We start from the raw sequence: 24008 nt of genomic DNA, 5'->3' as shown, positions 1-24008 counted from the left end.
AAATTAGTTAAATGTGACTCTTGGGAGACCATGATCATAGAGTTGGCATCTAAAATATACTATAGGGAAGTTGGAATTAGCACAGCCTTCCATGGAGGAGTCAGTAGGACAAGAAAATATATTCCTATTTTTAAAAAAATTCCAAATTTATTTTCAAAAGTTGCATCTTTTATCTGTAACATATATGGGTATGCCCTGGTATATTACAGTCACCTACTCTGCTGATGATGAAAATAATAGAAGTGGCAGCAACAACCTAACAATTATTTACCAAATGCTTAATATGTAGCAGGTACTTTAAATTTGTTAAATGTCTCCACAACCACCCTTTGAAGTATATATTAATATCCTCACTTCAAAGATATAGAAAAAGAGACACACGGTTATGTAAGTACCAAATATCACATAGTGCGAGGTAATAGACTTGAAATTGATTGAGATGTGCCTGCTTCAAAAACCTGCATGTTTTCCTGTTCTTCCACTGCCCCACATAGCCACCCTTCCTGCAGACCAGGCTTTAGATGGGACCACTTGAACAAAATCAATCTGCATACTGGCAAAAAAGTGCTACATTTATGGGAGACTAGGATTCATATGAGAATTTGACTTTAAAATCCCAATCAAAATGGCAGGTAACTTCATTTTGAAATTGAACTTGATGGAAACAGAATCAGGGCTGTTATTACACCTGCTGTCCACATCCATTTGCTTGCAATTGTATAGCCACGAGATTAGTGTGCTTCCAATAACATGACAAAGCTAATAAAGACTGTTACTAAAATTTCTTAAAATTATATAAAATGATGGTGTACCTGGCTGGCTCAGTTGGTAGAGCTTGAGACTCTTGATCTTGAGGGGTTGTGAGTTCAAGCCCCACATTAGGCATGGAAACTATTTTAAAAAATAATGATTTAAGATTATATAAAATGGGATGATGGGGGCACCTGGGTGGCTCAGCTGGTTGAGCATGCGACTTTGGCTCAGGTCATGATCTCCCAGTTTGTGGGTTCGAGCCCCGCGTCGGGCTCTGTGTTGACAGCTCAGAGCCTGGAGCCTGCTTCAGATTCTGTCTCATTCTCTTTCTTCCCCTCCCCTGATTACTCTCTGTCTCTGTCTCTCAAAAATAAATAAATGCAAAAAAAAAATTAAAAAAAAGTAAAATGGGATGATGGAGAACAGGGATTCCATTTCCAGAGAGTAGTTTCTTTTTTTTTTTTTTTTAATATGAAATTTATTGTCAAGTTGGTTTCCATACAACACCCAGTGCTCATTCCAACAGGTGCCCTCCTCAATACCCATCACCCACCCTCCCCTCCCTCCCACCCCCATCAACCCTCAGATTGTTCTCAGTTTTTAAGAGTCTCTTATGTTTTGGCTCCCTCCCTAAGTTTTTTTTTTCCTTCCCCTCCCCCATGGTCTTCTGTTAAGTTTCTCAGGATCCACATAAGATGGAAACATATGGCATCTGTCTTTCTCTGTATGACTCATTTCACTTAGCATAACACTCTCCAGCCCCATCCACGTTGCTACAAAAGGCCATATTTCATTCTTTCTCATTGCCACATAGTATTCCATTGTGCAGAGGGTAGTTTCTAAAGCCACGAAGAACTCCTTTTATTCTGTTTGCTTTTATTTTTATAAAAGGCACCAACAGGTAAACAAAAGGGCACTGGCTTTAGAGTCATTATTGCTTGATTCCTTTTGCTAATAACTATATGACCCTTAGTAATTTATTTATTTCTCTGAGACCTTTTCCCCTTCTATATCAATTTAGACAATACATACCTTGAAGTATTATAGTTGGAAAGAATGTATGTAAAGGATCTAGTACAGTGATAGAAACATAATAGGCACCTAACACATAGTTTTATTCATTTATTGTGTTTATAAAATACAACAATGTCTAATCATAAGGGACTCACATCTTGTGTAGTGAATTAAGTATGAGTCCTCTAAGTTAAGGTGAACCAGAGTAGGTTAAAAAAAAAAAGTTTATGTTTTAATTTGCAGGAAGGAATAGAGAAACAGGCATAAAGAATAAAAAATGAAAGAAGAGGGAAGGAAAGAAAGAAGGAAGGAAAGAAGGAAAGGGATGTTATCTTGAGGTAGGGAAAACCCTCTATTTATCAGGAGTGATAGTGTGCAATAAACTGAAAAATATAACTAACACAATGTGTACTAGATAAAAAAGAGTAAATATTTATTTTTGTGACCTCGGGATGATAAAGAACTCTCTATGATACCAAACACAGAAAAGCAAAGGAGAAAGCAGGCAAACTTTACTCCTGATAACACACAAAAAGATAAATGAAAACAAACAAAGCCCAAGATTAAGCCTGAAAAACTGTTAAAATACATCAATTTGGAGAGCTAATGATCACAATTTACGTAAGAAAATGTTTATATATAAACAGATTTTCACCAATGAGAAAAAAAAAAAAATGACTCCATTTCCACCACCTTACCTCCAGGCAACAGAAAAATGGGTGTAGGACCGGAAGAGGGTAGTCACAAAACAGACACGTGCATTTCTAATGAACATGTACATAGTTGCTCCCTCTCATCAGATTACACACATGCAAATGCAAACAGCAATGAAATACTGTCTTCTAACATATTTGCAAAAGTAAAAGATTGTTGATCTTCACTGTCAGAAAACTTTTTTGGAACGTGGACACTTATACACAGTTTGTAGGGATATTAATTGGGGTAAACTTTCTGAAGAAAAATTGAAAAGTATGCACGGAAAGGCTTTATAAGAGTGTTTCCTCTTTGTCGTTAAGAATTCTTCCTCCAGATACATTTGCAGAGATGTACAAAAGTATCACTGCCTACTCAATACACATAAATATATGCACAGAGACATATGAACATAGATACCTACCTGCCTCTGTGTGTGTGTGTGTGTGTATGTGTGTGTGTGTGTGTGTGTGTGTGTGTGTGTGTGTATGGAAAATACCTGATAACCACTGAAAACTTGGAAAGAGATGATACTGGAGCTATACAATGAAATAAAATATTTAACGAGATGAAGCTACATTTTACAGACATTGAAATACCATATATTGAGTTTTAAAAATAAGAAATAACAGAACCATATATATACTGTGATCCATTTTTGTAATATAATTTGTAAAAATAATCACATATATATGTAGTATCAAGGATAACCACTACAATATCACTTTCAAATCTTCGGTGTATAAAACAGTATGCTTAAATATACAAGTACTATGTATGAAACTACACAGACAAAAAGAATTCCACCATACTATTTATGCATAACTTTATATACCCATATGGTCCAAATAAATTTTAGGAAAAAAATAGCTACCTATAGTTTTACTATTCAGAGAAAAACCATGGTTACAAATTCATTCCACAAACTAATAAACACATGGAATCTGTGTTAAAGTACCAGAACTCTAGTTAGTGACTAATTTTTCAGTCTGGTCCTAAATGATAGTGTAGAACTTCACCACTGCAAGTCTGTTGCAGAATTATTATTAAAAATGATAAGATGAAAGCAAAATAAAGGTTGAAAGACAGACTAACACACCAGATATTGTTACTGGTGGGAGAGTTTGCATTTTGTGAATAGTCTTGGTTCTTGGATTTCCCACAAAAGATTTACATGAGGATCCATGCCCGAATAAATACAGCCAGAAGGAAGGTACCAAGCACAAAGCAGGTTATTAAGGACAGTATACTCTCAAAATGGGAGAGCAGGCAGGGTCACAGGTGGCATTTGCACTGGGGTTAAGGGTGTCTTTTTGTTTTATGTTTGCATATGTTATGAGTCATGGCTATGGTGGTCTCTCACTGAGGTTGTTTCCAATCATCACAGGACTCCTCCTGCTGGTTGGAAGGGAGGATTTTGAGTCCTACAGTGTTCTTGTCATGGACATCTTCCTCCATGGGGAGGTGGTGGAAAGGTGGTGGTGGTATGAAAACCACAATGTAAATATCTTATAATGAAGCTATAGGTTTCCCTGAGGCGGAGGTTGAAGAGGAGGGCACATGTTCTGCACCCTGTGGCTCTTAGTCTATCAACCTAGTGTACTAGAAACCATAAAGTCAGCATGGTAAAAGCCACAAAGTCAGGATGTTGTGCCCTCAGTCTTCTAATATATCCCCTATTTATCACCACCTTTGCTTCCAGCTCATATCTAACTATCAATATTACTGGCCCCATAATCTAGTTAGTGCATCTGGGGAGCAGTCTGAGCCAGTGTCCACTGACCCTTGGCCAAAACATTAGGCCTGTTGTACTATCGAGATTCTGGATCAGATGATTTCTTATTGTGGGGGCTGTCCATGCCCCGTAGGACTTTTGGCAGCATCTCTGGCTTCTACCCAGTTGAGTCCAGTAGCACCTTCACCCCAGTTGTGACAACCAAACATCCCAGGAGATTGCCAAACAGTGAGGTGGGGCTGAGAGGGTAGGGGCAAGGTGAAACCAATCATGGTACCAGCCATTCTTTCTTGGGAATATTTGTCCTTTTTCCATTTGGGTCCTCCCTAATTATTTTTATGTTAAAATAATCTTCTTCTTTTTAATGTTTATTTATTTATTATGAGAGAGAGTGCAAACAGGGAAGGGACAGAGAGAGAGAGAGAGAGAGAGAGAGAGAGAGACTCCCAAGCAGGCTCTATGTTGTCAACACAGAGGCCAAAGCGGAGCCGGAACTCATGAACTGTGAGATCATGACCTGAGCTAAAATCAAGACTCAAATGCTTAACTGACTGAGCCACCCAGGCATCTCAAAATTCTTCTTTCTTTAAAAAAAATTGATAGTGGTAGCGAATGGTAAGGTTTTATGTGTTAAAGTTTTTCTTCTCCCTTCTTTTTTTTTGTTTTGAATGTGTGTGGGTGTGTATGGGTGTGTGTTTTATGACCTTACTTGGTAAAAGAGAATAATTTGAGACATATGTTTATCCCCCACTTTTTTTAAAATTTTGTGGTCCTATGCAATCCCCTGTTTAAGTACCTTTAGAAAAAGAAAACAGTCTATCTCATCTTTTACTTTGAAAATGTTTCTAATTAGTATAGATTTTCTTTGTGAGCTGTTTGTATTGAGGCTGCAACAGACATGGTATATATATCTTTTGCAAAGATTCCTGCAAACACCCTGGAGTTTTACCTTTGAAAGCTTAACTCATTGAGGCCTTAATTTTATTATCTGTTTGTGCTCATCCATAAGCACAGCTTTATCTATATTCTCAGTGCTAAGATAGGCTCATGTGTCAGATGCTGCCTCTTGAGCAGAGTCTCATTTTTAGTTCATGAATGGAATTTTACGTGGAAAAACCTTATATTATGCTAAGTGTCTTTCAGATCCAGATGTTTGCCTCTTGAAATTCACATTCAGAAGACAAGAAGAATTACGTTTTGTTTATTTAATTTCACTATGTGTTCTGACCATATGGATTTAATTTATACACAGTGAGTGGCTTGCTAGGGCTGCTGATGGGGGAAAGGTATTGCCGTTAACCCTGTGTTTTCGTTGTTGCAACAGCAAAGAAATGTTTTTATACATTTTGAGTCTCAGGCACTAATTGTACCAGATTTTAACATAAATACTCATGTAAAATAATTTCTTTGGAAGTGCAACAAAAGAAAGGAATTAGATTGCTCTGAGTTGCACATGGAGGGAAGAGTCCTTTAATTGAGATCTGACAATGTAATTTAGCAGTCGATTTCAGAACATATCAGTCCTTGTGATATTTATTTGGAGAATTATGATACTATAGGCAGTGTTATGGGAAGCTTAAATATATAAAAATGAGCTGGTTGCTTTTAGCACTTAAACTTGAATTCTTTGAGAACTGCTTGAATAGTCAGAATAACATGCCAACATTGTGACTCTCTGGGAACACTCTTCCATATTTTCTCCTTTTTTTTTTCTTTATCATAATTTAAAAATAATGAAACAAGACAAGGTAAACAATCAGGTTATATTATAAATAAGGAGACAGATTATTCAAAATACCATACTATTAACTCATTACACAGATAAGCTATAATCTATTCCAGTATACATGAACTGAACTTTGAAAATTGCTCTTGGGGTGTCTGGGTGGCTCAGTCGGTTGAGCATCCAACTTCGGCTCAGGTCATGATCTCACAGCTCATGAGTTCGAGCCCCACATCAGGCTCTGTGTTGACAGCTCAGGGCCTGGAGTCTGCTTTGGATTCTGTGTCTCCCTCTCTCTTTGCCCCTAACCTACTCACATTCTGTCTCTGTTTCTCTCAAAAATAAATAAACATTAAAAAAAATTAAAAAAGAAAAAGAAAATTTCTCTGGTCCAAATGATTGGATGATAACTGGTGGAAATATACCAACACCAATTGTAAGTTTACTATACAGAAAACTCATGTTGAGACTAAAATGACTTGTAGACTTCCAGTGTAGGCCAGGAAGTGAATGAGTTAAATCCACTTCAGCGCTTCTCAGTCAGGTAACATTTCTTGTCATTTATTTCCCCCCCCCCCCCACAATTTATTTCTCGCTAATATAATCATTTTGTTAATAATAGTGAATAAAAATACAACGTTAAAATTTTGAAGTGAATATCTCATTTTATTCTTGTTTGGCAAATATTTTTAAACTTTGTGTATGTGTGTGTGTTCTTTTGAAATATCATAAGGCTCAATCTTGGAAAAAGGAACTAGTAGGAAAGATTCTTTTGTGAGTTCTTCAGAGTCGATTTATCACATATTGCCTCACTTTGTAAATTCACAAGGAAGGCTTTATCACTTTCCATTGGAAGATTTCTTAATGATTCTTATCCTGTCAGGTAGAGTCCAGAAGGTCTTAGTCTCTGGAGAACAATTCCTTATTAGTGCCCCAGTGTTCTGTCCTATAAGATCCCAAGGAAGCTTAGTTGGATTGTTATACATCATCTTAAATAAGTAAATACATGTAAGTAGATAGATGGATGTTAGATACATAACATTGAAACATGCCTTTGAAATGTGCCTAGGAAACTTGCCTCTCACAAATTGTTCCAAACATTTCCTTTTTTTTTCTTCAAGTTTTTATTTAAATTCCAATTAATTAACATACAGTGTTCTGAGAAAACAGTTCAGACTTTACCTGGAGATTTATTAAATTAATCTTTAGCTTAAGGAGGCTTAGAGCAAATAGAAATATGCAGTGTGTATAAAAATAAAACATATTCAACTCATCAAGATGAGTTCTTTTTCTAAGAATGATCTTTTTTCTTAATTGCAAAAATTCTACTGAGAAAAATGTTTATTTAGGAAGCATCTACTATGGGCACTACCTTTACAGCCAATCACATTTATTTACTTACCAAATAAGCCTACATTTTTCTAGGTAACCCAGTATTAGAAATCAAATTCGGTTTCTGGTAAATTTCAAAACATTGTGCTGAGTGCAGGAGGATCAAAAACAAATACCATTGTAATGGAAGATCTATTCATGTGGGAATAATCTACAACTGTGCCTATTTTATGTAACATTTTGACCAGGCACACTTGTGGAGCCTGTAACGCTACATTTTTGGAAAGTACATTTGGTCTCTTCTGAAGACAGTACCATTCTTAATGTCAATCAGTTGGAGAAGTGGGCTCTCAGGGAACTGGAAAAGAAAAATCCTTTCTCTCTGGGACTTGGCCACCTATGGTTATATTTGGACACAATAACATCCAACTGAGTGCCTGCGTGGTAAGTAATAAATACTAAAATGATTTCCACAATATAGGGGGTAAAAAATAATTAGGATGCAATAATGAGCCAGATTTTAGATGCCTTTTTACCAAGACCATATTACTCTGCATCTGCCATTATTTCGTTTGTAACACTTTGTCTAATGTGTTACGGTAAAACCTTGGTTTGTGAGCATAATTCATTCTGGAAACATGCTTTTAATCCAAAGCACTTGTATATCAAGGCGAATTTCCCCATAAGAAATAATGGAAACTCAGATGATTCATTCCACAACCCAAAAATATTCATATAAAAATAATTATAATACTGTAATATAAAATAAAATAATAAAGAAAATATAAAATATAAAGAAAATAAATGAATTAACCCGCACTTACCTTTGAAAACCTTCGTGGCTAGTGTGAGGGACACAATAGGGAGGGTTATTGTGTAGGATGACTTTTACTATCACTAACGGAATCACTGCTGTCTATTGGCTCAGTGGAATCTTTTTCTGCATGGGGGCCATCGTATACACTCGCACAGATGTTGAGTACAGTACAGTATTAATAAACTCTTATCATAAGGCTGCCTGGGTAGCTCAGTTGGTTAGGTGTCCAACTTTGGCTCCAGTCATGATCTCATGGTTCGTGAGTTTGAGCCCCACATCAGACTCTCTGCTGTCAGCCTTCTTCAGATCCTCTATCCTCCCTCTCTCTTTGCCCCTCCTCACCTTATTCTCTCTATCTCTCAAAATAAATAAGCTTAAAAATAAAATAAACTCTTGTCATATACTGTATTTAATGTAACTGGCAATAAGGCAGCATAGGAGAGGGTCTATATCTTCAGGTAGTCTGATTTAGAATGAAGCAAAGCATTCCTAAGCTTACTCTTGTACAGAAAAGCAAAGGACTGTCCACGGGTGCTTTGAAGTGACAAAACAATACACTAGTGCCAATTGTGGGCACTTTCCAACATTCTGAAAAATCACTGATTTCTGGCAAACACCATAACCTGAGACCAAGCATCCAAGCATGGGAGATGATCACCCACAATCCCACAGCAAGAGAGAGAGAACCATTGGCTCACTGGTGATCATGTGATGTTCAGTATCACATACTACTGGTATTGCAAGACAATGTCAGTTATGAAGTTAAAAATTTTTAGAAATGTTTACTTGTATTGCAGAACACTCACAGAACAAATTACTCACAATCCAGGGTTTTCCTGTATATATATGATTTGGTTTCATGTTAGATGGCTGTGGTTAGTTAAAAAAAATATAGAAAAGTTGCAATTGTAGTACAGATAATTTTCATATACTTTTCACCCAGTTTCTCCTAATGTTGACATCTTGCATAACTAAGGTCTATTTGTCAAAACCAAGAAATGAACATTAGCATTATACTACTAATTAAACTGTAGACTTCATCAGTTTTTCCACTAATGTTCTTTTTTGTTCTACATTTAAAGCCAACATCCAACATTTGTGTTTAGCTGTCACATTTACTAGTCTCCTGTAGATTAGGACAATTCCTTATCCTTCCTTCTCTTTCATGATCTTGATATTTTTGAAGAATATCAGGTATTTTATAGAATGTCCCTTAGATTGTTTGATTTTTTTTTTCTCATGATTATTTTAAGGTTATGCATTTTCAGAGGGGATACCTACCATAGAATTCACGTGACCTCAGTCCATCAAATCAGAGGTACAAGATGTCAATAGATCACAATTCTGGTGATGCACAGTTGGTTGCTGGCTTCCTCACCATTGTAAAGTACTGTTATTTTTTTCTTTGTAATTATTAAATATCTTGGGGAAAATGCTTTAAGACTATTCAGGTCTCATTTCTTCTCAAATATTTATCTACTAATTTTCATATTCATCACTGAATCTTGCCTCAGTTATTATATTGGTGTTTGTCTAACAGTGATTTTCTATTTTCTTTATTTCATCTGCATTTGTTAATTAGAACTATAAGGAAGAGCTGTCCCATCTTTTGCATTGTTTATTCAATTATTTATTTCTATTATTATGTACTCATAGATACTTATTGTAGTCTATGGATTTTAATTCTGTTTTGTTGACCAAATTGTCCCACCTTTTGTATTGTCTCCTATTTCTTTTTAACATGTCCTCACTGTTTGTTTTGTTTTGGTTGGGTTTGGGTCTGGTTTTAGTTCTGGGTTTTGGTTTTTTGTTTTTATTTATTTATTTATTTATTTATTTATTTATTTATTTTTTAGTTAGTTTTTTTTTTTTTTTGAGAAATTGCTTACTTTTTGACATCATATGATGATCGAATCTCAACCAAATTGTGAACTCTTTTAGCTGAATTCACCTTACCAATGTCCAATGGCATCTGCCCAGAAGCAAGATTTCATAGCATTGTTTTCCAGCAAGTACTTTTTCTTTCCCTAGACTTTAGGTTAGTTGGTTGTGTTGTGACTTCTGAATAAGATGACGGTAGCATTTCTCTTATCGTGAGTATACTTTAGGTAGGTTTCTTCCTGATTATAGATAACTGAATCCAGTTTGCTTAGAGCATTTACTTCAGAAAACTTGCAATTGTAAATTCTTTCTGTGCCCCTTTGAGATGCAAATGTTCTCTTAGCTTCTTGCCAGGTGTACAACCCAGGTATATTCTTAAGGACTTGAAGCTACCCCTTTGAAATGTAATAATCAAGAAAGACAGTGACTGCATCTACCAGCTTCTATAAATAAGCACCATTAGCACACATAGATGGCTTAATCACATTGACCAACCTCCCCCTTAATGTAGTCCAGTACTTTTCTACAAACACACCCCAGTACTTAAAAACTCTCATCTTTTGTTTCAGCAGATTTGAGTTCAATCTGTCTCTCCTATTACAGTATCTTGTAGATCAGTCTCTCTCTCCTATTACAGTTGTATAAAAATGTTCCTTGCATGTTTAACTTATCCAATGCAATTTTTCATTGACTACTCTGATGAGTTAAAAAAAAAGAGTCATGAACTTTTAGATTTTGGACTTACTGTTGTCTTCAATGTGGGAGCAGTGTTTTATCCAATTTTCTACATCATCAGATGAAAACCAGATAAATTATATTTTGTGTTATTTCCATTCCCACTTTGTAAAGTTTCTACATTACTCCTAAACACTTCCACAAATTTTTCCATACACACAAATTATGTATGTGGATTATTCATAAATGTTTAAAATGTTGAGTCACTACAATATAGTGAAAAAGGAACAGAGAAGGTTAGTCTCAACTGAAAGCAATAGATCAGGGAGGACACAAATGCAGAGCAGAAACATGGCCTATGGGATTATAAGCCCTCAGAAATTAGTAGAGCTCATGAGGGAGGGAATTTGCTATTCTCAAGGATGTATGATAAGGGGTTTGACTCAGTTTTATTTAAATTCCAAAATATGATAACTTAACTATGGGTCTTAGGTCACAAGTGAACAAAAACATGGTCAATTAACCAGTAATATAGTCAAAAAATATTTGTGGATTTTCCAAAAAAAAAAATACACACACATACATATATAATATATTAAAATACCTAGTAAGTGGTAGACAGGGTATATATCATACAAAATTCTAACTCTGCTTTTCTTTAGGGATTACATAATCCATATTCAACTAATAATAACATAATGAGAATAGTGTTTTCAATCTCTTTTGCCATATGTATGTGATGACAGTTATTATCAGCCTATCACTATAGATTATTAATCATGGTACTATATTAAATCACAATAATGTAGGTATATATAAGCATAATATAAGCAAATGTCATGAATATTTGAAATTCTATGCCTCATTCCTCAGATTATTATTTTTCCCAAGAAAAATGTTAGAAAGATAGACTGTAGTGTTTAAATTCCTATAAACTATTGAAGGCAAATATGTTATATTTATATTCAGTTTTATGTAAAATACATGTATAAATTATATAAAATTTTATTTATTACAAATTATAATTAAGAAGCAATGAAACAAAGAAATAGTAGAGATGTAGAATTATATTTCAAATTATAGCAATTTTAGTGATACACCATTCATATACTTGTCAAGATTTTATCTTTAACAAAATATTTTAATTAGTTATAAGTGAATATTAAATATCACACCATCAAAGATACATGAAAATCATATTTAGTAAGACAGTTGGCTTTCTAGAACTCTTATAGAACAAGTTATTTTGAACCAAAATATATGTTTTTAAACTTAAAAAAAGAATTACTGGAATTGGTTTTCAAATTGTATTCCGTGCATGCTAATTTACCAAAGAGTAATAATAAATAACTTGACATTTTCTGCACTGGGAGATTTTAAGCTCCTTGAGAGCAGGAACAGTGCCGTATAACTCCACAATGCAGTAGAAAATCAGTAAATGCTGGTTGATGATGTTGCAGATGATTCATTGTGTATATTATGACCAAACATTGTTGTACTATGCTGTAATATACAGTGATAGGATAGAGGTACTGTAATATTAGCTGGCAAGCTTATTCATAAACTGAAAGGGCCCCAATTATCTGAGTTTTCTGTATCCTACTTGATAGATTTTCCCTCCCTTTCTTGGCCTCAGACTAGCACATCTCTTGTCTACTTCCAGTTTACTGTAAACAGGGGCGTGGAATTCAGGTAACCAAACTTCAATTGTGTGAGAAGTAAAAGTTACTAGGCTCTGAGTCACATCCTAAGGGTACTGTTTTGAATAAAATGAATGGGCTTCTACAGTTTGTTTCTCACAGCCTTTCCAATATTTATTTATTGAATTGTTTCTTTGTTTTACATAGCTATGTGGTTTTGAAAATATGAGGATTTCTGTATTGTTAGTCTTGGCAACACCAAAAGACAAAAGTATTTTAAAAACCTGGAATCATATTCTAAAGAAAACACAATGCATGTGAAATTAGATTCATCTATGTCCTTGCAACATTTTAATTAAAAAATAAAGCAAATATATAGGACTATTTAAATCAGAATACTCATATAAGCTTGACAAAGTATTTTCTTTTCTTTGAGATTATCTGTTTTGGAGGACAACTTATAATAACCCACCAACTTTGGTGAAAAAGAAACCAGAGGAAATATTTTAAAGGCTTGGTGTTAAACCAATGGTTATTATATACATATATATATATGTGTGTGTGTGTGTATATGTATATATATATATATATATATATATATATATATATATATATGTATATATACATACATATGCACATATACATATTATACTATGTAATACTATATGTACTATATTACTATATATTGTCTTATCTTATCTTATCTTGATCTCTTAGTCCCAAAGAACCTAGCACTGGACTTTCACTTATGACCAAAGAGAAGCAGAGCATCCTTAGTCAGGGATGTTGCAGATAGAAGAGAGTAGATTGTATGGCCTATAAAATCTGTAATACCTTCAGTAAACAAGAACATAAAGCATACTATTTGTTTTCTTATTGTTTATTTTGAAAAAATCAAAGACACAGAAAAACTTAAACACACTGGGACAGTGTATGTCTGTTATTTCCATGACCTAGATATAGCAGATTTAACCCAATGCTAGTGTGCTATATGCTTTTTTTCCCCTGAACTACTTCAAAGTAATTAGCAACATCTGAAGAAAATTAGCAATCCCTTCTTATTTTTGCCTCATACCCAGTTTATATTCAAATTTCTCCAGTTGACTCCCAAAGCAGCATTTATTTTTTTCTAGAACAAGGACACAAATTGAGTTCACAAATAAATATTGCGTTCTTTCTCAAATTGAAATTAACCCTCATGCTAAAAAACATCTTGCAAATGAAGCCATATATAGGGAGATGGATGGAAAAAAAAACAAAAAAAGAAACGTTGGGGAGGGTTTCATTTATAGGAGACATGCACGTGTTCCCTATAGGCTTGATTTCCATGGTTGTTAAAAGTGGATATTAATAATATCTACCTTAAATAGTATTATTTAATTAGCATAATTTTTCAAAAGTGGTTAGCAACATGACTGGCACATGGGAAGCATAAATAATGTTAATTGTCATTATTATTATTATTACCTATAGAACATAATTAAGTAAGCTTGATAAGTAAGCTGTTTTGAGCCACTCTTGAAGCCTATAAGGTTTTATAAAATAAGATAGTTTACACCTAAGGGATCTGTGAGTGTAACTCATGAGGTCGCAAGAGTGTTATTTTTGACAGATGAGGAAACTTAGAGACTTTTAAAGCTAATATATTTGTAAATTTGATTTAAAGGAATGTGCATAAAAATGTAAAAATGTATATCAGTCTTTAAAGCAAAGTTCAATTCCAACCCCTAAATATAATTTTAAAATATTATGGAAAACTTTTGTTAATGAATTCTCAGGAATATGTTTGAAATCACAATTTAGTATGCTTAAAATATCAATGCATAATACTTTTTTATGAATTTGTTCTCCAGATTTTAATTAAGTTGAATTTCTGCCAGCAGCAGTTCAGATTTTCTAAACTCCAGCAAAATGTCATACTATTTATATTTCTTATATATTAAAATGCACCCATTTCCCAAATGCCTCTGGGCTTAATAGCAAAAAAAAAAAAAAAACAAAAAAGACAAAAACAAAACCAAAAAAAAATAACAAAAAACAAAAACAAAAATAAAAAAACATGTGCATAAATGCTACTATTAAATTTGATAAACTCTGGAGATGAGAATAAGAAAAATAAAAAAAATATTTACCCATTATGCAAAAATCATGCACATGTGTTAAAAGTTTGCAAAACATTTGAATTTAATTTTCAAGTTCTAGCTACCCATTCACATGAGAAATATTTAATTGATTAGGAATTCCTAGTATTTATAAAATAAAAAAATAGGAATTGTGGCTTACATGTTAATAATATACTATTTCTGTGTTCCATTCAGGTTTATAGATAGGAAAGTAAAAGAGTTATATGATTTACTTAAGAATTAAATTTCCATGAAAAAGTTATACCAAGTAAAGCAGAACAATTTTGTGGGAAGAGAGAACCACTAACAGCAACACATGGATTTAAAAAACAAATCTGATATTAACCAGTTGGCTAATATTTTCCAAGTCATTTCTCTTTCCTGGGACTCAGTTTCCTTATCTGCTAAATAAGCAATTTGGATTTTGGAACTTCTGAGAATAAGAGAATTATAATGACCCTATGTTTCTATATGGTTTGTTGCTCATGGCATGTATTTACTCAATATAATTTACTTGGTTCCTGCCTAAGCTTTATAAGGTAGCTAGATTAATGTATAAACTGTCCTTCACCACAATGTTGTGGACATTTTGGAGGCCAGGTGAAGGCATTTATATACATCAATCATAGTACCACTTACTAAGTCCCTAATATATTCCAGGCATCGTTATTTACAGATATAATTCGAATTGTCAGAAAACCCTGGGGCACTTGGGTGGCTCAGTCAGTTAAGTATCTGACTTCGGCTCAGGGCATGATCTCGCAGTTCACATGTTCAAGCCTCCCCCCCAACCCCGCATTGGGCTCAGAACCTGGAGCCTGCTTTGGATTCTGTGTCTCCCTCTCTCTCTGCCACTCCCCTGCTCATGCTCTGTCTCCTTCTCTCTCTCAAAAATAAATAATAAAAGCATTTTTAAGAAAAATTTAAAAAATAGAAAAGAAAACCCCTAATAAATTTATCATAATTTTAACATGTGATAAAATTGGGGTTGAGGATGCTTAAGGTACTTGCTACAAAGCTGGCACTTGGCAGAGTTGGAACTTGGATAGAGGTCTGTATGACAACTTTTTTGCATTTTTCCTATTGTACCATGTTTTTCTTTTCTTTTGGTCTTTTAAAGAGATAAAGTCATGAAAGTGTTTATAATAAATAATGCAAGCATATTAACATATTAGGTAGGAGTAATGAGCATAATGAAATAAAAAGCAGATGAAAAGAAGGTTAAGAACTATTGTGCTGTTAATACAGTCTTAGAGGAATACTGAGGACCCGAGTTTGAAAGTGGACAGGAAAATGTATGGGAGAGATTGATTTCTACCTTGTAGAGATAGAAGCTTGAAAAGTGTGTAAATGTAGATGACAATTAAAATGAAAGATTAATGCTATAAAATTTTGATCCTACAAGCCTATTCTTTATCTCTCTCCTATTTCTATTAGCAACTATAAACATTTATATACATGCATATATATGTCCTTTCAGGAAACTTACATTCTGGGGGAAGGAGAATAATAAAACACACATAAACATACATGTATGCATGTATATGAGAAGGAGAGAGAGACTACTATTATTCTGAAAGGTGTTTCTGCTTTCAAAGTCCTTTTCTCAAGTAAGATAGGATATACATATTCATGAATAATTAGACTATAAGACAGACTAATATGAATCATTTTGAGGGGAGAAATGATAACATGTTCTGAAATTTAAAAAATAATAATTATGGGGTATCTGGGTAGCTCAGTCAGTTGAGTGTTCAATTTTTTAATAATTTTTTTAATGCTTATTTATTTTTGAGACAGAGAGAGGCAGAGCATAAGCAGGGGAGGGGCAGAGAGAGACACACACAGAATCCAAAGCAGGCTCCAGGCTCTGAGCTGTCAGCAAAGAGTCTGACGTGGGACTCGAACCCACAAATGATGAGATCATGACCTGAGCCAAAGTTGGACATTTAACCGACTGAGCCACCAAGCACCCCGAGTGTTCAATTCTTGATTTTGGCTCAGGTGATGATCCCAGGGTCTGCATCAGGTTCTGTGCTAGTCATGGAGCCTGTTTGAGATTCTATATGAATTTTCTACTTTAAATAAATTCAAGGGTGGTATTTGAGGAATTAATATTCTTTATTCAGTAAGGAGTCATGGAAGCTCCTGTCTTTAGTTGAAGATTTGCACAATGCTATTAAAATCAGAAAGATTATACAAAGTGATAACAAGACAAAAGGATTGAAAAAGAAAGAGAAAATTGACCTGAACTTGTATAGTAGTACTGGGAATTCAGACAAAGAGACAGATGTGATTAAAGTATTAGAGATTAAATGGATCAGCTTTCTGCCTAACAGAAGGGGATACATAAGGAAAGGAAAGAAGTTTTTTTTGTCTTTTTTTTAATGTTTATTTATTTTTGAGAGAGAGCGAGCAGGGGAGGGGAAGAGAGAAAAAGGGACCGAGAATCCAAAGCAGGCTCTGTGCTGACAGCAGTGAGCCAGATGCGGGTGCTCAAACTCACCAACCCTGAGATCATGACCTGAGCCAAAGTTGGTGCTTAACTGACTTCTGACTTCCCAGGTGTCCCAGAGAAAAAGTTTTTAAAAGAGATTCAAGGGGCGCTTGGGTGGGTCAGTCAGTTAAGCATCTGACTTTGGCTCTGGTCATGATCTCATGGTTCATGGGATCGAAACCATGTCAGGCTCTGTGCTGACACCTTAGAGCCTGGAGCCTGCTTCAGGTTCTGTGTCTCCCTCTCTCTCTCCCCCTCCACCACTCATGATCTGTCTCTGTCTGTCTCTCTCTCTCAAAAATAAATATAAATAAAAAAAAGTAAAAATAAATTTAAAAATTAATAAATAAAAGAGATTCAAACTGGGTGGCAGGCAGTACTTCTGAGAAATACAAAACTCAAGAGGATAAAGGATTTGGCAAATGTTGGCAAACTATAGCCAGCAGTCAAATCTGGCTCGCCAACAATTTTTGTACAGCCCATGAGCTAGCAATGTTTTTTACATTTTTAAGTGGTTGAATAAAATTAGAATAGATGTAATCAGAATAATATTTTAGGCACATAAAAATGATATGAAATTGAAGTTTCAATGTCCATATAAAATTTTTTGGAACACAGCCACACTCACTTGTTTGCACAGTGTCTTTGGCTACTCTTGCATTACAACAGCAGCAGAACTAAGTATTATGGTAGAGCAGTATGGTGTGGCCTGCAAAGCATAAAGTATTTACTATTTTCCCCTTTACAGAAAAAATTTTACTACCCCCTGATTTAGAGATAATTTTATAAAATATATTGTATATCATATATATATACTTGAAAATGCCTAAAATGGTCATGGAAGATTACAACTTTTATTGAAAAAGGGATGTAACACTAGAAATAGAATTCTGAGGATCATTGTGTAGAGTGAACTGAGTCTGTTATTTTAAGTTAACAGCTGGAATTAAAAAAAAATAAAGAAAATAAAAAGTGCTTCCTACACATTTATTCATTTGATCTCTAAGGTATGCTGTGAGGTAAGTATCATTGTCTCTAGTTTATAGATGAGGAAACAGATTCTAGAAAATATGTGACTACACTTTGGAGAATAATTGCATTCAAAAGTAGAAGGTGGTAGAGAAACACCATTGAGTATGAATATTTTGATATATCATGGGCAATATTGCTCATGTTGGGTGGCATAGTAATAGGCCAAAAACTTGAGGCTAGAGTCTCTAGGTTTGCATACTGGTTCTACTACTTGCTAACACTACAGTCTTGAGTTAGTAACTTAACCTTTTGGACACTCAGTTTCATAATCCATTAAAGTTAGGGTAATAATATATTTACCTCATAGGGCTAATATGAAGAGTGAAGTTTAATATATGTAAGATGCCTAGGGAGTGTCTGGATTATATAAGTGTTAGCTATTTTTGCTTTTAGCAAGAGATTTCAAAAATCAGTTAACACACAATAAAATCTCATTCAGATGGAAGTGACTCAAAAAATGTTTGATAGCTATTCATATCACAGTTCTAGTCTACATATCTGGGCAGGAGTTGAGACATACTGCCAGCCAGCAATAGCATCAGATTCCATTTACCTGATTTGTTTCAATCTTTATTTCTTTGCTTATTCTGCACACATTTATACAAAAAGGAATTTTTGCTCAGAATTCCAAAATATCAAGTATTCTCTTAAGTTCTGTTTTGAAATTTTCATAGTGATTCAAATTGATTAATAGCACATAATAAATCATCCACAGAAGCACTAAAAATCTTCAGTAGAGGTGTCAGTCAGTAATTTAATGCTTTTCTGATGTTGTGGTTCCTCCTGTGGGAGAGTCAGAATTCACTAGGCCTTTCAATTTTATAAACTATTGCCCAACTTTTGGCCCTTATCTTGTCGGAAGTAAACATTTGGTGATTATAATTCAGCATGTGAGTTGAGATGTTATTAAGGAAATCGAGTGCAACCGATGAGATCCCAGTCCGTGACAGGGTCAGCCTTGGTGTTATCCAATAATCAACTCTGTTCCCTGCATGGCAGGTGGGTAGCAGTTGCAATTACTGTCATTTTGTGTCTGGAGAAACTTAGACAAGAGGGTTAAATGACTTACTAAAGGTCATATTGGAAAACAGTGGCATTCCAAGGAATAGAACTTAGAATACGCTTACCCAGATCCCCTCTTGAATAGTTTGAACATTTTTATGAGGATAGTGAGTAATTTTTCATGATATGCTAGTGCATACTTCAAAATTATTTATTATATACAGATTCATGGATTTATTATCTCTGAGACAAAGACCATAAGAAGAGGTCCCATTTGAATCTACCTACATCTATTATTATTTGAAAGTTTAAACACTTCTTTTTATGAAAATGGAGAGAATGATAATGATCAGTAGTCAAGACGGAGAAAATTTATTTCAATTTTTGAGCTAGTTTAATGGGTTAGTATATTATAATTTACTTAATGAGCTTTCATACTATTGATTTCAGACATAAGTGAGCTGTATCTTCACTTACGTTCCTTGCTGTATGCTAGCAGTAATAAGGGTTGCTTTTATTTTAATAGGCCACATTTCCTGAGAAAAGAAACTACAAACTGTATTCAGAGTATAGCTCATCAGTTAAAAGCCTATTCCTATGAGTGTCAGGGTGGTTCAGTTGATTTAGCATCTGACTTCAGCTCAGGTCATGATCTCATGGTTCATGAGTTTGAGCCTCGCATTGTGCTCTCTGCTGTCAGCACAGAGCCCTCTTCAGATCCTCTGTCCCCCTCTCTTTCTGCCTCTCCCTGCTCATTCTCTGTCTCTTTCTCTCTCTCTCTCTCTCTCTCAAAAATAAATAAACATTAAATTAAAAAGCCTATTCCTCTGCACTTAATTTAATTCTTCAAATAAAATAGTGCAAGTATGCAAATTTTAAGTGCTAGATATGTTAATATATTTTGATAATTTTCTTGCTGAATAGGAGATAGCCATCATTTATTGAGCATTCAATTTGTGTCAAACATTATGCTAAGGAATTTAGAAGAAGCTTCAAATTGGAAAGCCTCATTGTTTATTTTCATGACTAGGTTAGAACTGAAGAATGGATAATTAACGCTGAGATTTGAGAGACACCAAGTTATTTTAGACCCTGGGTTAGCCTAATACTAAATAGATAATAAATGCTAGATACTTGATATTGGTTCTTTGATTATTATTATTTTGCTGGATTTTCCATTGAACATTCTTATAACTCCTTCATTCATGTAATTTAAGCATTTTTGCTTTTATACACTATTGATTCAATAAAGTGTATTTCAACTATTTTGAGCCTAGTGTTCAGAATATTTTGATGCTTTTTGAGATGATTTCTCCTTACTTCCACATGTATAGGGGAAATCTGGAAATATATAGGTATTATAAATATCACATATTCTTTGATAATAATCTAATAAGTAAAATTTACTTAAATGATTTATCCTTTTTTAACTACCCTCTCTGAGACTCATGTACTCATTTTATTAGAATGTATATGGAAATTTTTTTGAGAGTATGATTGCCCAGACTGTCGTGTGAGATTTTATGGCCTTGATACTATTGAATCACTTTTACTTCAAGATTCTTTTTTATTTGACAGATGGTTATGGGTCCCAGATGCTAAGGCTGTGAATGTGGTGGTTTAGGGGTATAGATGGTATTCTACCCATCCCACATTTCAAATTGCAAGTGAAAATACACGTTGCATATTGTACAAAATTTGACATATTCAAAGAATAGTACTATGCCAACACATCAACCCTACTTTTCATAGAAGAACACCTCAAAACTCAGGATGCTAATTAGTGAGGGCTGCCTTAATAAACCCTGCCCATAACATTTTTACTCTTCCCTCAAAGTAGTTTTTATATACATGCATATTTGAATGTGTACATGATGACAAAATACACATATACATCCTTATAATTTTAAATATGTGTTTATCTAATACATATGATTTATATATGTATACTATTATTGTTTTCCAGTATATATTCAATGTTTGCATAAGGATCTATCTGAATGTATATACATACAAGGATAAATAGACATAATGTCAATAGACATTTCAAGATAATTTTGTTATACTTCCACCTTTTGAAGCATACTATTGGTACAATTAGATAAAATATATGTCTGGGGCACCTGAATGGCTCAGTCTGTTGAGCATCTGACTCTTGATCTTGGCTCAAGTCATAATCTCATGGTTCATCAGATTGAGCCCTTCATCAGTCTGTGTGCTGACAGCATGGAGCCTGCTTGGTATTTTCTCTTCCTCTCTCTCTGCCTTTCCCTTGCTTATGCTCTCTCTCTCTCTCTCAAAATAAATAAATAAACTTTAAATAAATAAAGTATATGCTTTTCTAATATATGAGATGTATTATATTAAGTCTGAATTAATTTAAAGTTGTATTGCATCAGAAATTTGAGAAATCTCAGGGTGCCTGGGTGGCTTAGTCAGTTAAGCATCTGACTTTGGCTCAGGTCATGATCTCAGGGTTCATGAGTTGGAGCCCTGCATTGGGATCTGTCCTCACAGCTCAGAGCCTGGAACCTGGTTCAGATTCTGTGCCTCCCTCTCTCTGCCCCTCCCCTGCTCATGCTCTGTATCTCAAAAATAAATAAGCATTAAAATTAAAAAAAAAAAAGAAATTTGAGAAATCTCACATTTATATTAAGTAGATTTAAATATGTCAGACACCAAATTATACATTGTTATTCTCAGTTCTAGAGCAAACATTCATAATTTAAGAAATTTTTCATATGAAAAATTATGCCTGGAAAGTTTTGATTATATCACTTAAAAAAAAAGCACATCTCTGTTTTTGAATGAATGAGTTTAAGAATATCCTATAATGACCACTTCTGCCTAAAATGCTCTTTGATATAATGGAATGCTTATAAATATAATTATCATGTGTTTTAGGCTAAGATGACTCAGTTGCCTGAGTCAGAAAAGGAAAAGATTGCTGAGCAAGTTGCTGATTTCAAGAAAGTAAAGAGTAAACTGGATGCTGAGATTGAAATATGGGATGATACAAGCAATGATATCATTGTTCTGGCTAAGAAGATGTGTATGATTATGATGGAGATGACAGACTTCACAAGGTAATTATGTAGAAAATGATGCAAAACGTTTACAATGGGTTAGAAACATTTGTCAAAGTAGTGAAACCTAAGTTTCTCTGAGTGGCAGGTGCTTAAAACCAAGTGGTAGAAGAAACACAAATACTATAGTATTAGAAAGTTGTAGGTGGGTAGGTCTAGAAGTTTTGGTAAGTAAATATGGAAAAGTTAGTTTCTCATAAATTGCCAAAAAGTGAGTTTAGAAACCTAAAGAGATTTCTAATATCTCCTCCCCTTAGGAATCTTCTCTATGTATCATATTACCATATTATTTTACAAAGAAATTGGGAAATCAAATTATGATCTCGGTTGGAGCTCTCTGAATGTTTGCTTTCCATAGCTTCATGATTTTAGTTGTAGTGATATATGTGTCATCAAGATTTGTGATATCTTTTGCTACCGAGACATCAAACAAATATATTTTAAATCACAGTGACTTAATAATATACATGAAAGAATCGTACATTGTGTGTAAATTCCAGAAGCAATAAAATGTTTATTATAGCTTGAAAATATTATTTTATAGAACTATCCAAACAGCAGTAAAATAAATAGTTCTTGCCCTACCAGTTACTTAAATATACAAAACTACAATTAAGCTAATTTAGTGTTGGTGTAATTATAAAAGCCACAGAAAGAATACTCTGAAACAGACCTGTTATACTCACTTATGTCACCATACATTATGCACAAATATAAATTTTGGATAGAGCAATAAATGTAAAATTAAAATCATAACAAGTGGAAAAATGTACACAAATCTTTTATGTTAAGATTGAGAAAGGTTTTCCAAGCATTGGAGAAAAAGGAAGAACTTACAGAAAATAATTATTTAATTGAACCACATTAAAAATTCTGTAGATCAGTAAAATGTCCCAAATAATATTGAAATATAAATGGATAATTGGGTAAACATTTCTAATAAAAAAACAAAAATATTATGTCATTTATATATAAATAATACTTAAGACATTATACAGAATAAAGACCTAAATATCCTAGAAAATGAAAACAAGACATGAACAGGTAATTCAGTTTCTCCACATAAAAGATATGACTCATAAATATGTGAATTATATTTAACCTAAAATAATTTAAAATAAGGTAAATTTTAAATTTATAAAATTGGACAAGACTTTTAAAATAGGTTTATTACAAGGAGGATATGGTGATGAAATCATATGTTGGTATAAGCCTTATAGTAATTTGGCAAAATGTATAAACTAAAAACTTTTGTAAACTTTGACATTATCTGTATCTATATCATCTATATCTATATCTATATCTATTTCTGTACATTACATACACAGTTTCATAAAGAATGCCTTTTATTTATTTATTTTGGTTACATAGGTAAAGGAAATGAAATAACTATCTTGAGGAAATTTCTGCATTCCCATGGTCATTGCAGCATAATTCACAATAGCCAAGATATGGAAACAATGTTGGTGTCCCTCAAAAGATGAATTAATAAAGAAAATGTGGTATCTATGTTGATAGCTGGGTAGATAGATAGGAAGATAGACAGATAGATTTATATATGATGGAATATTTTTCGGCCATAAGAAAGACTAATACTGGATGGTATCACTTATATGTGGAATCTTAGAAAAAAATCAAACTCATAGAAACAAATGAATGGTGGGCAGTGAGGGGTAGAGGAAATGGGGAGATGTTAGTCAAAGAGCACACACTTTCAGTTGTAAGATGAATAAACTCTAGGAGTATCTAATATACAGTATGGTGACTATTGTTAATAATATTGTATTATATACTTGAAATTGGCTGAGAGTAGATCTCATGCACACACAGAAAAGATAACTATGTATATGTTTTCATATGCATATATAGGTATATGAAAGATATATATATATATACTCTCTCTCTATATATATATATACTCTAATTATTTACACTACAGAATGAAATCACTTCTCATTGCCCTATTTATCAAACTGAGATTAAACATTGCTTTAGTTTATATTTC

At 33.8% G+C, this 24008-nt stretch overlaps 1 protein-coding gene across 5 annotated transcripts in view; it reads left to right on the top strand.

The window, feature by feature from the left end:
- Positions 1-24008, top strand: part of CTNNA3 (catenin alpha 3) — a 1810934-nt gene that overhangs the window by 1630553 nt on the left and 156373 nt on the right. For all 5 annotated transcript variants that reach the window (XM_025917933.2, XM_086679821.1, XM_086679822.1 and 2 more), the window contains one exon: positions 21822-22003. In XM_025917933.2, coding sequence (XP_025773718.1) covers positions 21822-22003 — 182 coding nt within the window. The remainder of the gene's footprint in view (positions 1-21821; positions 22004-24008) is intronic.

Source organism: Puma concolor, chromosome D2, assembly GCF_028749965.1.
Source record: "Puma concolor isolate L17-30 chromosome D2, mPumCon1.1.hap2, whole genome shotgun sequence".
Taxonomy (NCBI): domain Eukaryota; kingdom Metazoa; phylum Chordata; class Mammalia; order Carnivora; family Felidae; genus Puma; species Puma concolor.
The sequence above is the reverse complement of the archived record's forward strand: the minus strand, read 5'-3'. Positions and strand labels throughout refer to the sequence as shown.